This window comes from Ipomoea triloba, chromosome 7 (assembly GCF_003576645.1).
Source record: "Ipomoea triloba cultivar NCNSP0323 chromosome 7, ASM357664v1".
NCBI lineage: Eukaryota > Viridiplantae > Streptophyta > Magnoliopsida > Solanales > Convolvulaceae > Ipomoea > Ipomoea triloba.
The window spans coordinates 19,476,993-19,493,313 of record NC_044922.1 but is presented as its reverse complement, the minus strand read 5'-3'; the positions used below and the strand labels follow the sequence as shown (position 1 = coordinate 19,493,313).

At 37.1% G+C, this 16,321-nt stretch overlaps 1 protein-coding gene across 1 annotated transcript; it reads left to right on the top strand.

Moving 5' to 3' along the window:
* The first annotated feature begins 1,701 nt into the window (after positions 1 to 1,701).
* Positions 1,702 to 5,947, top strand: LOC116025568 (probable serine/threonine-protein kinase WNK4). Its single transcript, XM_031266835.1, has 7 exons — positions 1,702 to 2,102; positions 2,765 to 3,030; positions 3,211 to 3,434; positions 3,544 to 3,701; positions 3,787 to 4,102; positions 4,641 to 4,946; positions 5,377 to 5,947. The coding sequence occupies exons 1-7, from the start codon at positions 2,019 to 2,021 to the stop codon at positions 5,826 to 5,828; spliced, it is 1,806 nt and encodes a 601-aa protein (XP_031122695.1). The 5' UTR covers positions 1,702 to 2,018; the 3' UTR covers positions 5,829 to 5,947.
* The last annotated feature ends 10,374 nt before the right edge of the window (positions 5,948 to 16,321 follow it).

Sequence of the window (16,321 nt, the reverse complement as noted above, 5' to 3'; positions counted from 1 at the left end):
TCGTAAATTTTATAAATACTCATTTTTTAAGCACCGATTAAAATAATTGTTAGTCACATCCGTAGTACTAAATATATTACTTTGGATTTTTTTATAAATAAGATATAATATTATTAAACTCAAATAATTAAAAATAATGTGCCCACAGCGCAAAAGATTTTATGATTGACTTAAAATTAACTATAAATTTATTGTTGAATACAAATTGACAATTATTTATAAACATTATTTATAATAATTATTGTGTCCCGTGTAATATACTAAAATTATTAGTAGGATTTTTATAATTAAAGCATAATTTAATTAAATCAAAATTATTAAAAATAATGTGTCCACATTACAAAATAAATTATACTTGCCTTAATAATTAATAATTAATAAAAAAAAAAGAAGAGAAAAACATATAAAAGATGTCATACAATATCTTAAATAATGTAAATTAATATAAAATTTAATAATTACTTCGAAATCAAATACAGAAAATATTGCAGAAACATTGACGAGATTTTACTTTTCGGCTCACCTGATAAGTTTACTAGAAAAATTTATCTTTTGGTCCAATATTTTCCCTACATTTTACACTCTTTGGGTGTCTACGCTTGAAAAAAAATATATTATTTTCAATGGTAAAAGTAATATTTAATGTGATACTACATAGTGATTGATTGTCTATGAACATAAAAAAAAAAATAAAATAAAAAAGAAGTATATGAGTATTTATGAAATTTATGGAACTTATTGTAAAACTTCATAGGAATAGTTTGTATATTTAGAGGGGAAAAGTCTGTGAAGAAAGTTAAAAATTTTGAGATTGGATTGTGCGATTTTAACTATTTATATTTGTAAGAAAAAAATGTATAGAAATTCTAATTTTATAGAGTCTAAAAAATGAAAATAAACAAAAATGAAATAAATAAAATAGTTTTTCCCAAAATGGTCCCTTGACTATTTTCAAAATGGTCCCTAAACTACTTCTAAATGTTTATTAAGCTAACAATAGGTAAATGGACGAAAATGCCCTCCATTTTAACACTGATTTGACGGAATATGTAACGGAGGACCAAATTGGGTGAGTTTTTGAAAGTCGAGGGACCACATTAGGTGCAATTGAAAGTCGAAATGCAAAATTGGAAATGAGCAATAGTCGAGGGACCATTTTGAGAAAAAACTCAAAAAGAAAAATTAGAAAATGAGACTTGATACAATATTATTCTTATCTTATTTTGAGTGGAGTACCATACTGACATTTGCCTGGGAGAAAATCACATTTAAATGTAGAAAAATTGAGGGAAGCTTTGCCAATTGCCAATCCCTGATAGGAATCTCTTAACTCCGTTAAACATAACGTCAAGTCACATGACACCACACCACCTTAACTTCTCTGCCCATTTTCTTGTTGCAGATAGAGATTACTGCACAAATGTCAAACCCAAACGGCTATTGTTTCAGATTCTTCAAATTTCAGGTCCCTCTGCTTTTCCAGAATCATCTTCTACCCCACATCAACCCAAAAAACTCACGTTTTCTTCAATTATTCAATTTAATCATAATCATGATTAAAGCATCAATTCCATTAGTTCTTTAACAGTTAATGTTACAATTAAAAATCTACCGAATCCTGTAACTACAGTCAACATTTTGTAGGCTTGTTAAGATATGGGACTATAAACACATTACAACAACAGATACCAACCCCACATTTCACATCATCTTGTTCCCATTCTCCTCCTCTGTCAAATCCCACACTAACACATAATAAGACTTTTTTTATTTTTTATTTTTTTTCTCAATCAAATCAGGTGGTGGCTAATAATTATAACGTAGCACGAGCAGTGGAAGAGTGTCCTCTCTTAGGTTTCTTTCTGGTTTTTCTTTCATTAAAGCTACCTCCTACGTTTTCTGGAAGGAAAACAAAACTAATAAACAAATAGTTTTGCAAGAGTGTACAAATATTTATTCTTCTGTTGTGAGTCAACTGGGTTGGGTGGTTATAAACAAGAATCGGACAAATTAAAAACATGTATAAGGAAGCATTAGCGGACCGCTCCGACGACGATGGCCTCGGATATGTCGAATATGATCCCACTGGACGTTATGCTCGCGTAAGTTACTCACCTTTGATTTCTTTATTTTTCACTTTCCAAATTAATTTAATTTCTTTTGTCTTTGTTTCTGGGGCTTACATACAAACATACATACATGCATGCAAATATTTATTGAGATATATATGTTGCTGGGTAGTAATCGATTGTGCAAGAAGTTCTTGAAAATCCTTTGTCGTTCTGATGGACTTGTATATAAAAATGTAAATTTTGCAACTTCTTTGATCTGGGTTTGTGTGGGTCAATAATTATGTCAAGAATATGTGGGTTGATTTTGTTGGGCGGAGGCTAGTAAGGGGCCCAAGTTCATTAATTGGTGGCTAGAAGATTGTTAGGCTACTGTTGGTGAAGGGCCAAGTCTAACACTTGTCTCTTGAAAATGTGATGAGGGTTATAATGAAATAAAATTGCCTTTCGCTACTAGCTATAGTTTTTGGCATAGTTATAAGCGCTTGATCCTAACAAGTGGCATGTGCTATGAAGAAACTGTCAATTGGTGGCTAGGGTATTGTTGGGTGGAGGCTGGTAAAGAGGCCAAGTCCAACACTTTCCTCCCCACCCCAAAATGTGATGGTAATCTATAAGGAAATAAAGTTGCCCCTTGGCTACTGACTTTTGGCGTAGTGGTAAGCGCTTGATTTAATGAATGATGTTGGGTGCAGTTGGATGAAATGTTGGGAAAAGGGGCGATGAAGAAGGTGTACAAGGCAATCGATATGGTGGTTGGGATGGAAGTGGCATGGAGCCAAATAAAGCTGAATGATTTGCTTCATTCACCAGATGATTTGCAGAGGCTCTACTCTGAGGTTCATCTTTTAAGCACCCTCAACCATGATTCCATCATCAAGTTCTATACTTCTTGGATTGATGTTCAAAACACCACTTTCAATTTCATCACTGAGATGTTCACTTCTGGTACCCTCAGAGGGTAAGTTTACCTTCCAATTCAATTCCTGAATCTGACTTGTATCTTCCCAAATATGTTTGCTTAGATGCAGGATTAGTATGGCTAAACTATGTTTTCATATCCCTTTTAGCTAATCTGTTGTTCATAAGATCGATGAAGAGACAATTTAGTAAGCTGTGTTTTGATGATGGGATAATGCAGATACAGGAAGAAGTATACTCGAGTAGACATCCGAGCCATAAAGATTTGGGCTTGCCAAATACTCACAGGCCTTGTTTATTTGCATTGCCACGACCCCCCGGTCATCCACAGAGACCTCAAGTGTGACAATATTTTTGTGAATGGCCATCTTGGACAGGTCAAGATTGGGGACCTTGGCCTTGCAGCAATTCTTCATGGATCCCATAGAGCACATAGCGTTATAGGTATGTTGTGAAACAACACAATGGAACTTACTTTCCTTATTACTCTTGAATTGGTGTCGTCTCATCTCAGTAAATATGAATGTCAAGATTTCGTCCTGTGTGGTTATAGGAACACCCGAGTTCATGGCGCCAGAGCTATACGATGAGAATTACAACGAGCTCGTAGATGTGTATTCGTTTGGGTTGTGTATTCTAGAGATGCTTACCGGTGAATATCCATACAGTGAATGCAACAATCCTGCTCAAATTTACAAGAAAGTGACCTCGGTAAGACAGTATTTTGCAAATTGACTGTTAGTCCATCCATCAGAAACTCACTGAAATAGCATTTTGGCATCCACCTACACTGCAGGGTAAAAAGCCAAGAGCATTTTACAAGGTTGAAGACTTGGAAGCACAGCAGTTTATTGGCAAGTGTTTGGAACCTGTCTCCAAGAGATTATCTGCTAAAGAACTAATGGTGGATCCATTTCTGGCCCCTGATGATTCTATCGGGAAGCCACTAACAATGGTTCCGTGTCAAAAGCCTTTTCTGAATGACAACATTATTGGAATGGAGGACCTGAATTTGAACGAAGATGTGCCAGCAACCAGCATGACTATCAAGGGGAAGTTGAATCCTGAAGATGATACCATCATTCTTAAGGTGCAGATTGCTGATAAAGAAGGTATTATTTTTATACGTTAGGATCAAACGTTTATCACTAAGCCAAAAACTATAGCTATAGCTAATAGCGAAGGCATAGTTTTATTTCCTTATAATGCTACACATTTTCTAGAGCTAGGGTGCTGGACTTAGCCGTTTACCAACAATTCCCTTAGCCAGCAATTATTGGACTTGGCCAGTTATGAGCTTCTGTCCAACAATTCCCCCCTCCCAACACTCTTGAACCCCGCGACCTGGTTCTAATACCACTTATTAGAACAAACACTTACTACTACGCCAAAAGCTATATCTAGTAGCGAAGACGCAACTCTATTTCCTTATATCGCCACACATTTTCGAGAGTCAGGTTGTTGGACTTGGCCCAATAATCATCTAGCTACCAATTATTGGATTTGACCCGTTACCAGCGTCCGCCAAACATTATATATATATATATATATATATATATGTTGCTCTAACTTAAACAATTTGTTGAAATTACGTACCTATGGTTTCCAGATAAGAATTGTAATAATGTATGTTGTGATCTTCCTCTGCAGGTGCTGTTAGGAACGTGTATTTTCCATTTGACATTTTAAGCGACACACCAACCGAAGTTGCAAATGAAATGGTGAAGGAATTGGAAATCAGAGACTGGAAACCAGCTGAAATTGCAAACATGATTGATGGGGAGATTAGTGGTCTAGTACCCCAATGGCGGAAATGGAATCAGTATGAGCCAGTAGTTGATCACCATGTACTTAGTTACAAAGATGATTTCCACAATCCTTTCTGCTCACTCTCATCCAGCAGCGCATCATCCCAAGGCTCGGTTTCAGCTCCAATAACTTCTCAAGACATGCAAGGCAAAAACAACCACCTATGGCTTCAAGATATATATATATATATATATATATATATATAGTATGTGTTAGTATCAACCACACCGCCACCACATTTTCGAGAGGCAGGGTGTTGGACTTAGCCCATCACCCCGCCCAACAATTCCCGTCCCAACCCTGCTAGTCTTAATTGACTTGACTCTGGATTAAGAGTTAACCACTAGGCCAAAAGCTATAGCTCGTAGCCAAGGTGTAACTTTATTTCCGGCCTTATAGTGCCACCACATTTTCAGGAGGCAGGATACTGGTCTTGGCCCTTCACCGGCCTTCGGGACTCCAATCCGTGCCACTTATTAGGATCAAACACTTAACACTCCGTCCAACAATATGTTGCATTCTATTCAAGTACTAATCTTGATGTGCACATGTTATGATGTTTTTAATGATGTTGCAGATGAAGCATACGAGGAAACAGTCTCCCAGAGCTCTTCACACTCATCAGGAAACTATTCCAACCTCAATTACTTTTCAGCAGATCATGAGAGCAGCCCAAGAAGGCAAAGTCCGGCAGGCATTGGTGTGAGCCACAGCAGCCATTCAAGATTCTGCCCCGGGGAAAGTTCAAGCACGGGGGAGGCCGTAGCGCGCATGTGTCACAGACAGTGCAGGGCTATGATTGAACAGAAACAAGACAACATGCGGAGATTAACAAGGAACAAGTCGCTAGTAGACATGCGCAGCCAGTTGCTGCACCGGACATTGATAGAGGAGGTGCACAAGCGGCGGCTGTTCAAGACGGTTGGAGCAGTGGAGAATATCGGGTTTGAAGTGCCTCGTGAGGGATCCTGCAGATCAAAGAGGTTGAGTGATCATTGTGGTCATAAACCAAAGAGGAATAATTCATGATTCTTGCTTGCTAGCTAGCTCATTGTATACTACAATATATTATGATTGCCTATTACATTACAATGTATGTGTAAATATCTTTATACTAGTGTAATGTCATCCTCAAGAGATTACAGATATGATTCGCAATAGGTAATAACTAACAAGGAGAGCACTAGTATTTAGAAATCAACAAGAAATGAACAAGTCAAAAGCAATGGCAATGAAACAAAATAAGTCCAAAAAAAAAAAAAAAACATATCAACAAGAAATAAACCATGTAGAGTGAAGCCCACAGTTTAAGGATGCTGAAAAGATGCAAGAGAGCCCAATTAATGTGCTCCTCCAAACAAGGGCAAATTATTGCATGGACCGCTGTGTGGACCAAAAATAAAAAGTACATTATTTTTGTACTGAAGGTATATTATTTGATAGTATATATCAAATAATGTACCTTTAGTACAAAAATAATGTACCCTAAAATAATGTACTTACAGTACAAAAATAATGTACCTTCAGTACAAAAATAATGTACTTTTTATTTTTGGTCCACACAGCTGTGTGGATCATGGTCCATGCAATAATGATTGTCCAAACAAGGTTATTGTCCCGAATTATTCAAGCCCACCAAAATGGAGAGGCTGCAAGACCCGGTAAACCACCGGAGGTTGGAGATGTTGCGCCCGCGGAAGTGGGATAGATCAGATTGCAACAATAATTTGAGAAAGAAAAATAAATGAGGCACAGATTTTACGTGGAAAACCCCTAAACAAATTAGGGTAAAAACCACGGGCAAGGGTAGAAGAATTTCACTATGAGAAAATAGGAGTTACAACCACTCTCTAACTAACAAGGAGAAAACAAGGATAATTCTCTCTTGCTAGGAAGGAAAAATACACTCAACAAACTCTCTAATATCTCTAGTATATGAGGGAAGAATAGAATGATTTGGGATGGCTAGAATGACAAAATGACCACCCTATTTATAGTTGAGAATTTGGGGTCATTTTGTAGTTAGCCTAAAATGTAGGGACCAAACAATAAATATTTTGTTCAACAAAGTTTGGCTACCTAACATTTGTGTTCAAAGTTTTCAGCTTGCTGCCTAATCTTGAGGGCTGCTGCCAAACTCCATTTGCCGACAGGAGAAGCCTGGAAACAAAACCAAGAGAATAGAGTCGAAGATGAAATTTCCCGCCGTATATATACAGAATTGAAATTTGACAACCTGACGAGACCAATTTCATTCAACCGGAAGTCAACTCCGTTGAAATAAGAACAACATCACCAGCAAATGAAATTAAAATACGACGGAGCATGCAAAATCACTACTGTCCAGAGCAAAAGAGTTCGACGTAAGTGTGACTTTCTAGAGAAAACCAAGAAAATCCTAATTCGAGAGAGAGACACTCTCTGTAGTCTCTCACCACACTTCTATTTCATATCTGCACACCCTTACATTTATTACTCACAAACGTCACTTCCAATGTGTTAATTGCACAATGTGATGTGGTAATTGCGTTCAAGTAGTTATTAAATGTTTGTAATGTAACATTTTGTTACATCTGTAATGTAACATTTTGTTACATCAAAGAGTTGCTAATTGTAAGTGTTAATTGTAGAGGTGTTTAGTATTTTCTTATGAAAAATAACATTTTTTTTCTTGTCCACGTTAGGCGAGTAAACCCGCTTGGCACACAACCAATTAAACACATCCTTTATATTATTAAAAATCAATTGAGAGATAATGAGGCATTTCACAAAGTGTTGATTAACCGGAAATTTAAAAAAAAATCATGAAGAAATACAAATTGAAGAAATGAAAAAGGAAACATGTTTTGCGAAAAATCGAAAATAGAGCAGACAAATTTGTGGGATAAAAAGAAAGAGAAAAACAAAGAATTTATTGTGATGATGTTCCTTTTTTGCGGTTGATCTTAGGTGAAAGTTTCGTTATGTTTTTTCTTTAAGTGGTTGATCTTCAGTGAAAGTTTTGTTACACAATGAGATAAACAGAGACAGAACTAGAATTGAAAATTGAGAAGAAAAATGCACAGAAAATTCTCATTCATTTAGTAACTGAACAGTTCATACAACATGTATAATCTTGAAAACTAGGAAACAACTAAATCACTAAGATAATGACTACACATTTAAATTAAGAGTTTATTACCGAAATGGTCCATCGAGCGAAATTACTAATTTGGTTCTCGATAATTTTTCGTGCCCAATTAAGTCATCGACTTTGAAAATTTTAACCATTTTGGTCCTCCGTTCATTTAGGCGTTAGGAGTCTGTTTATTTGAAGAGTATTTAGGGAATTTCGCTTGACAAGACCCATTTCCGGTGATGGAGAGGCGGCTGTGGTAGCCGAACCTGAGAATACCAGCGCCGGCGAGCTCGCATGCCTGGAGAACCGTCATCTCCTTGACCGGGTAATCATCAACGAACACCTTGATGGCGTCATCCTGGTCCCGATGTGAAACTTAAGCTGCTAAAGGAAATTGCTTTGGAGCATGAACTAGAGTGGGATCCAAGTACATCTAAAATTGAATTGTTGAAACCTCATGAAGATCGAGAAGTGGGAAAAAAAATCCTAGAGGTAATGAAATAGCATCAAATAAAACAAATATGGAGTCTGTGGAAGTTTTGCTGGAAAAATCTGTTACTAAGTGTAAATCACCAGCTCAAAAGGAAGGCGAAAAGTTCTTGCAATTCACGGTTCCCCCACAGGAATCTTCCATTTCACATTCTTTGGAGTCTCCGGCAATGACAAATCTGCGGTCCAAAATCTACCTGTGAGCGCGAGTATAAAATAGCGGCATGTCAGATGATTTTGGCATTCAGTCATACATTAGAGCAGGAAACGTCTTAGCCTCTTTTTGCAGGAGAAAATTAACAGAGTTTTTGTCTGGGAAAATTCTCTGTTGTTTTCTCTGTCTGGTTGTTAAACGCAGCGGCGAGAGAGAGGGGAGAGAAGCGTCGCGTCGTCATTTTGTTTCGTTTCGTTCTATCCCTTCTCCCTCTACCTTTCTTTCGCTTTCTCTTTCCATTCCCTCCATTCAAGACGGCTTAGAAACGTAATCGTTTTGGAATAAGTAACGGAAAAGAGGGAGAAATCAAATGGATGCGGTGCGTCGTTTCAAGACCATTGCTTCCAGTCGCTCTTCGGCTTCGTAATTTGCCTTCGTCCATTTCAAAAACCCAAAGGGAATCCAATGTAGATTTGCAGGATGTTTTAGCTCTTGCTTAGGCGGCTGCTTACCCGGTCTTCGTAATCTCCATCGCCGAAAATGGAACTTCTCAAGTAAAATTCCATAAATGCCCTCAAAGTAAACGGACTTCTAATGCTTAAACGAACGGAGGACCAAAATGGTTAAAATTTTCAAAATCGGGGACTTAATTGGACACAAAAAATTGTCGAGGACTAAATTGGTAATTTTGTAATAGTCGAGGGACCATTTTAGTAATAAACTCTTAAATTAATTATAACACTCATCATTAGACCATTACTTCCTATAAGCATGTCTCATTAAAAACCTTACTAGAATAACCCTTAAGTATCTTAAGTATCTCATAACTCTCACTATTGTTGTCCAATAAGTATCTTAAGTATCTCATAACTCTCACTATTGCCTTCTAATGCTATCACTATAGTTACTCGTATATCTACTGCATTTGCTAACCGCAAAGGCAATATCCAGCCTAGTACAGCGATCATTAGATACATCAAACTTCCAATAATCCTAGCGTATTGTACTTGAGAAATACACTCTTCGGGGTTTTTGGACATATGAATGTTTGTATCTAAAGGCATCCTAGCCACTTGATAATCATCCTTGTTAAACTTTGCAAGGACTTTATCAATATAATGAGATTGTCTTAACACTAAACCATCCAGTCTTTTCACAATTTTAATCCTGATGATCCACCAAACTTATATCCTTCATGTCTAATCTCGAATTTAACATGTTCTTGGTAGATTTGATCATTTGACTGTTACTACCCACGAAGACCACGATGAATGACATAACCGTTTATCGTTTCTTTAACGTAGACACACTAGTCACTTTCGTTTATCTTAAACCCATTGGTTAACATCACATGGTCAAACTTCTTGTGCCACTGTTTAGGTGCTTGTTTTAAACCATATAGTGATTCAACCAATTTACATTTTTTCTCTTGGCCCGGAAGAACAAAACCCTTAGGTTGTTCCATTTAAATTTCTTCATCTAACTCACTATTCAAGAAAGTTGTTTTTACATATATATTTGATGAACTTCCAAGTTCCGTAGCGCGACTATGGAAAGTATCATCCAAATGGAATTTATTCTTGCCACAGGAGAATGTGTATCGAAGTAATCGTGACCCTCATGTTGCTTGTAACTTTAATTACAAGCCGGCCTTATACTTCTCAATGGAATCATCGTGTTTCATCTTCCATCTAAAGACCCATTTAGATCCCAAGGGTTTACTACCTGGAGGAAGATCAACCAACTCCTAAGCGTGATTTTGTAGGATATAAAAAAATTAACTTTTGATAGCATCTTTCCACATTGGTCCTTCCGTAGAAATCACGACTTCTACATACGTTCGGGGCTCATTTTCTAACAAACATGCCAGAAAATCCGGTTCATTTTCTAGTAAACAAGTTAAAATATTATGCCCATCACACTTTAACATGTACGTAAGAAAATATGGACCAAAAGATTTTTCAATCCTAGCTCGCTTGCTACGTCTAGCTTCGAGCTCGGGTTCTACTTTAGACCCTCCACTTTCATTATCCACAGCCTCATCGAATGTTCGTTTCAACATACTAGGTCCCTCATTGGACCTACATGAAAATAAATCTTCAAAGAACGATGCATTCCTTGATTCAATTATCGTGTTCGTCTCCGTATTATGGGACTCCTATACTAAGAACCGATAAGCACTACTATTATCATTATCAATAAAGATACAGTCCATCATCTTAGGACCTATCTTTATTTTCTTAGGTGTTGGCACTAATACTTTGGCAACACACCCTCACACTTTTAGGTATTGGTAGGAAGGCTTCCTATCGATCCATAATTCATAATGAGTCTTATCGAGCTTCTTGCAGGGAACCTTATTTAAAAGGTAATTGCTTGTCAAAGTTGCCTCACCCCACATACTTTGAAGTAGGCCTAAACTTATTTACAATCGCATTCATCATCGCTTTCAATGTGATTTTTTCGTTCGTCAACACCGTTTAATTGAGGTGCATAAGGTGCCGTACACTCATGTAAAATACCATCACTAGCTCAGAAGTCACCAATAGGTGTTTCGTACTCACCACCTCGATCTCTTCTAACCTTTTTAATTCTCTGATTAAGTTTGTTTTCCACTTTATTCTTATAAATAATGAATTTATGAATGGCTTCGTCTCTACTCTTAAGCAAATACACATAGCAGTATTGTGTGCTATCGTTTATAAACGTGATAAAATATTTATTACCATTACACATTTGTATTGATCTAAAATTACTTACATCACGATGGATTAACTCAAGTGGTTCCATTTTCCTTTCAATTGATTTAAAAGAAATTTTCGTTTGTTTTGCCTCAACACAAATCTTACATTTGTACTTATCGTTAATTTGAAATGCAAGAATATGGTCCAAGTTAATTAATCTACGTATAGAATTAAAATTAACATGACCAAATCTACCATGCCACAAACATGAAGACTCAAGCAAGTAGGAATAATTAAATAGTTAATAACATTATTATTAATTATGGTTATTACATCGAACTTAAAAAACCAATCTAGTACATAACCCTTGCCTAACTATAGACCTGGTAATTCGTGTATACGAGTTGACACGATAAAGTTAAACACATACACGACACGTTAAGGTTAATGGGTTTAAATTTTTAACATGAACACAAACACAATTTGTTAACAAGTTAAATGATAAAATAACATCCAAAAATCATAATTAAAGAAGTCCATACTAGTTTTTAGAATAAAATTGAACAAAATAAGAATTCAAATTTCAAATTGTTGAACATCAATAATTGGTACGATCTTGGCGTAATATAGTAAGTTCATCGTTAGTCATGTTGATGATATCTTTTATAATCTCATTCATGACAGTAGTTCTTACCTAAACGACAATGGTTCTTAGCGGGTTATAAATAGATTTGTGTAAACAAGTTCATGTAAATGAATCAACACGGGTTAAACAGGTTCTCAATAGGTTTAACGGGTTGACCCGTTAAGACACGAAACATAACGGGTCCTTAAGCGGTTAACTTGTTAACGACCCGTGACACGTTAAGGCTAAACACTAACCCATTATTTTCGTATCTGGTTTTGTATCGTGTTAACGGGTCGTGTCAATAATTTTCAGGTCTACCTACATACATTCATGATTTTGATGAAACAACCTTGTCTGTGTCAAACACTAATCGGAAGCCATTCTTATTCAACAACAAACCAGAAACTAAGTTTTTCTGTAGCTCCGACACGCACAAGACATTGTTCATAGTCAACTCTTTCCAAGAGGTCATCCTAGAACAACTTTTCCCATGCCTTCCACAGTAGACTGGGTAGAATTCCTCATCCATACCTTCTCACTATTAGTCTTCTCAAAGGTAGTAAACAATGCACATTTAGAATACATATCTCGGGTCGCACCTGTACCTCCTGGTCAGCCACCTAGAGATCCAGCTTACCTTTGATGCATGCCTGAGAGCAAAGACAGATGCACTATCTTCTGAAGCGGATTCAGCGTAATGAACCATTTTGTTTTATTCAAATCAACCAAATTTAATCAGTTACCATTGCCGAGAGGATGATTTCAGACTCATTCTGATCGACATGCACCACATCATGATTAGAATTATTATTATTATTATTCTTAGGTGTTTTACAATCAGCAAACTTGTGACCCATATTACGACAATTGAAGTATTTTTCGTGGAATTGCTTCTTTTAATTCTTGAAGTCCTTTATGCCTAGAGGCAATAGGTGAATACCAGATTTCCCTTGAAAGGTTTCACTCACAAGCATTCATTCGTTAGTTTGACTCAGAACGATCCTAGAATCCACCGTCTTGTATTCAAGGAATCAGCTAACGACAAATTTCTTTGCCTTAGCGTCTTCACTTTTATACTGTAGGTCCTGATGTTACGCATTTCGCGTGGTGCAAAATGAAATCAAAAGATTTGTGTGTGTGGTTGCCCCCAGGTGTTATCATCTCACAAGGAGGTCAAAGTGGAGGCATTGCTAAGCTTTTAGTTTAGGGAACGCATTGTGAATGATTTATTTGCCAAGTCACGAGTACACATTAAACACAAAAGCCGTTGTTGAAGTTTGAAAACCAAATTAACAATCAAATGAATGAAATTAAATAGTGGAAACTAGGGAATGAATTATGTGCATTCATGATGCTTCCTCGTGCAACTTATGCATGGGAAAATTGACTTGTGAGGTTGGTTATTCTCGGGTGATTAGCTAGTACCGTTCCCCCTTTGGTCTACTAGGGACTCTCTAGTTTTGGAGTGCCTTTAGGCAACCAAGAAGCATAGAGGCATTTTCACAAACACATGGCCTACATCACCTACCTATTCATACTAGTCAATTATAAAATAGGAAATCACAATTGATTGGGGCTTACAACAAGGCTAGCAATATCTTGCCTAGTTTATTGTCTTAGATCATTCAAGAGTTGGCCAATCCTCAATGAACACATACAATTCACCAATTATGAACAAGACCAATCAATCCAACCCCCACAATCCAAATCTCCACATTAGGAATTAGAGATCTACACTTAGGCATTATGAAATTCCACAATTCAATCCCTACTAAAGATCTACCTAATCATGATAGCAAATTGTAAAACAAAACCTAAATTCACAAATTGGAAATTGAATTGGAGACCTGAATTGCAACAATATTGAAAGTAGTAATATAGATTTACCTACACAAGATCAAGTAGAATCCAAATTCAAGCTTCAATGTAGATCTTCTTCTCTAGGAATACAAGGAATGGAAATTGTCTCTCTCTACAAGCGAAGATGAGCTCTACCTTCTCTCTACTATTTTCTAAGTGATGAAATGTAAAAAAATTAGAACTCCTCAAAACTTCCTAAATTAGTCCTTAAATAGCTTTCCCAAAATTGCCCTTGACCATTTAGCCTCGGAGTTGCCCGTCCACGTGTGGATCAGTGGTGTGGAAGTCTCTGAAGTTTCTCCACGCAGTGTCCACTCGTGGAGTAGACAGATCTCGCTTTTGGTCTCTTCTCCTTTTCTTTGCTTTTCTTGCCAAGTTTACATGTTTCTTGTTTACACCTCCAAAACCTACAAAATCATTCCAAGTGTGCCAAGAGTGGAACTTGCAATTGATTTACACATTAGAGCAAAGAAATACCATAAATAGCTCACAAAAGGACACAAATTCATTCCTAATTTACCCCAACTTAGACCCTTAGCCTAGTTATCTTTGGCGCTTATCAAAGTTTCCACACTTTACTTTGCTTGTCTTCAAGCAAATCTAATTCAAACCATAAGCATATAGAAGCCAAAGATAGCTAGGATAACTCAATTGGACATTCGGTCAATAAAAAATGAATGCAAGGGGTACCGGTAAGGGGAAGATCCCTTATGTTATCTACAAAGGGCGTTAACTAGATATCATATAACTCAAGGAATATACAGGGGAAGCAAAAACCCCTTTGAAGATAAAAATTAAGCATCGAGGAACACACCTCTCACACCAATCTACAAGCATGCAAACCAAAGTTGGGTTCACCTTTTATTTTGCTAGGGACTTCAAGCCGATCCCACTAGTGGGAACGATGTACATGCCTCAACCAACCCATCCAACCGAAACGCCAAAGCCCATGCATACAAATAAATGAGCATAGGGGCTGGAGCGCTCACCGCCAATGGCTTGGGTTGTCACTCTTTCTTCTTACTTCCTAGGGTAACGTCATCGAGCACCCGACTTCACATGGAGTTCCATGCTTTTTCGAAGGTCGGTGCAATGGGTACCCGAACCCTAGCGAAGCGGCTCACCTCCTCTCTTGTTTTCTCATCTTCTTGGATAACGTCATTGGGACAACCGACTTTATGTAGATCTCTACTCTTTTTCAAAGACGGTGCAATGGTTGCCCCAAATCCTAGCAAAATGGCTTTCCTAGGATCTTACCTCTAGGAGTGGTCTTATTTAGCCTTTTTTGCAAACTTTCACCATTCAACCCCTCTTGCATTTTACTTGGGGTAAGGGATTTCCTCTCAATGCTCACTAATAGGCTCACCTTTTGCCCCATGCCCTACCTAAATTAGTCCAATTCTGGACTTTTCTTACAATTATCTTTCTCAAATTAAGGGGTGCACTCCCACTTCGAGAGATCATTGACTAAGGTCCTAATGAAATAAGAGGTGAACATCGTGCAAGCATGCAAGAATGTAAACCTACTTGGCTCTAAAGACTCGCATTGGTACAAAAGGTAACTTCCCAAAGATATTCCAAGAATAACAAATTTTAATTGGCAACTAGTTAAAACTCTTCCTAGATAACATGAACAATGACTCACTCTCCACTATCAAGCACACCCATCTATCTTGACTACAAGACCAATTAAGCAATCAAACAATTTAAAACACAAAGTGCATCCTTTCCACACACTTTAAACCAAACATCGTCCTCGATGTTGCATTGAGGACCAAATGGATTAAAGAAGCACGGGTCTAGCAAATATAAGCAAACAAACCAACCCCTTTCCACACTGAGAAGTGTTTACGGGGTGTAGGGTTACAACAAAACAATACTTTTGTGAATCAAAGAATGACATGCTCATCATTTGTATAAACTGTTATACAAAAGCTTCCAAATATTTCCACACTTTAAAATTGAAAACGAGGCATTCAAATGTAAAAAGGGATAAGAGGCTACAACCAAGTAAGCATCCCTTTCTTTTCCACACTTTAGCTTTGAACCATGGGTCTCCTCCGTCATCAATGCTACAAGAAAAATGGTAACATGTAAACATTCAAGGTGCAATGGAGTAGGAAGCTACTTCGTTTATTCCTTCTTTATCATTCTCTACTTTTTTTCCTCTCTTTTTTTCATTTTTTTGTAATGCTTGGGGTGACTCCCAAGAGCGCCACGTTTAACGTCTTTAGCCCGACTCAAATGCAAAAGAAAAACAACATAAAGCTAAAAAGACATCAAATATAAACTATCTTAGAACATACTAAAAAAACTTTAAGCTAAAAACCATTAGAAGTCTAGGAATTAAAAAGTGCAAATATTGAAATTGTCTAGAATAAAGGCAATTAAACTAGAAAGCAATAAAAAGCAATGAAAAGTAAAGAAAATAAAAGTGGAACCCCACGCATAGGGAACCTAATGTTTTTGATGGGACACTTAGAACATCAATTCAAACAACCAAAATTTTCTCATCCAATCTCTTCCTTCATCATCCTACTTATGTCTTGGAGTGGTGGAGTCTTCAATGGTCAACATGGGATGGTGGAT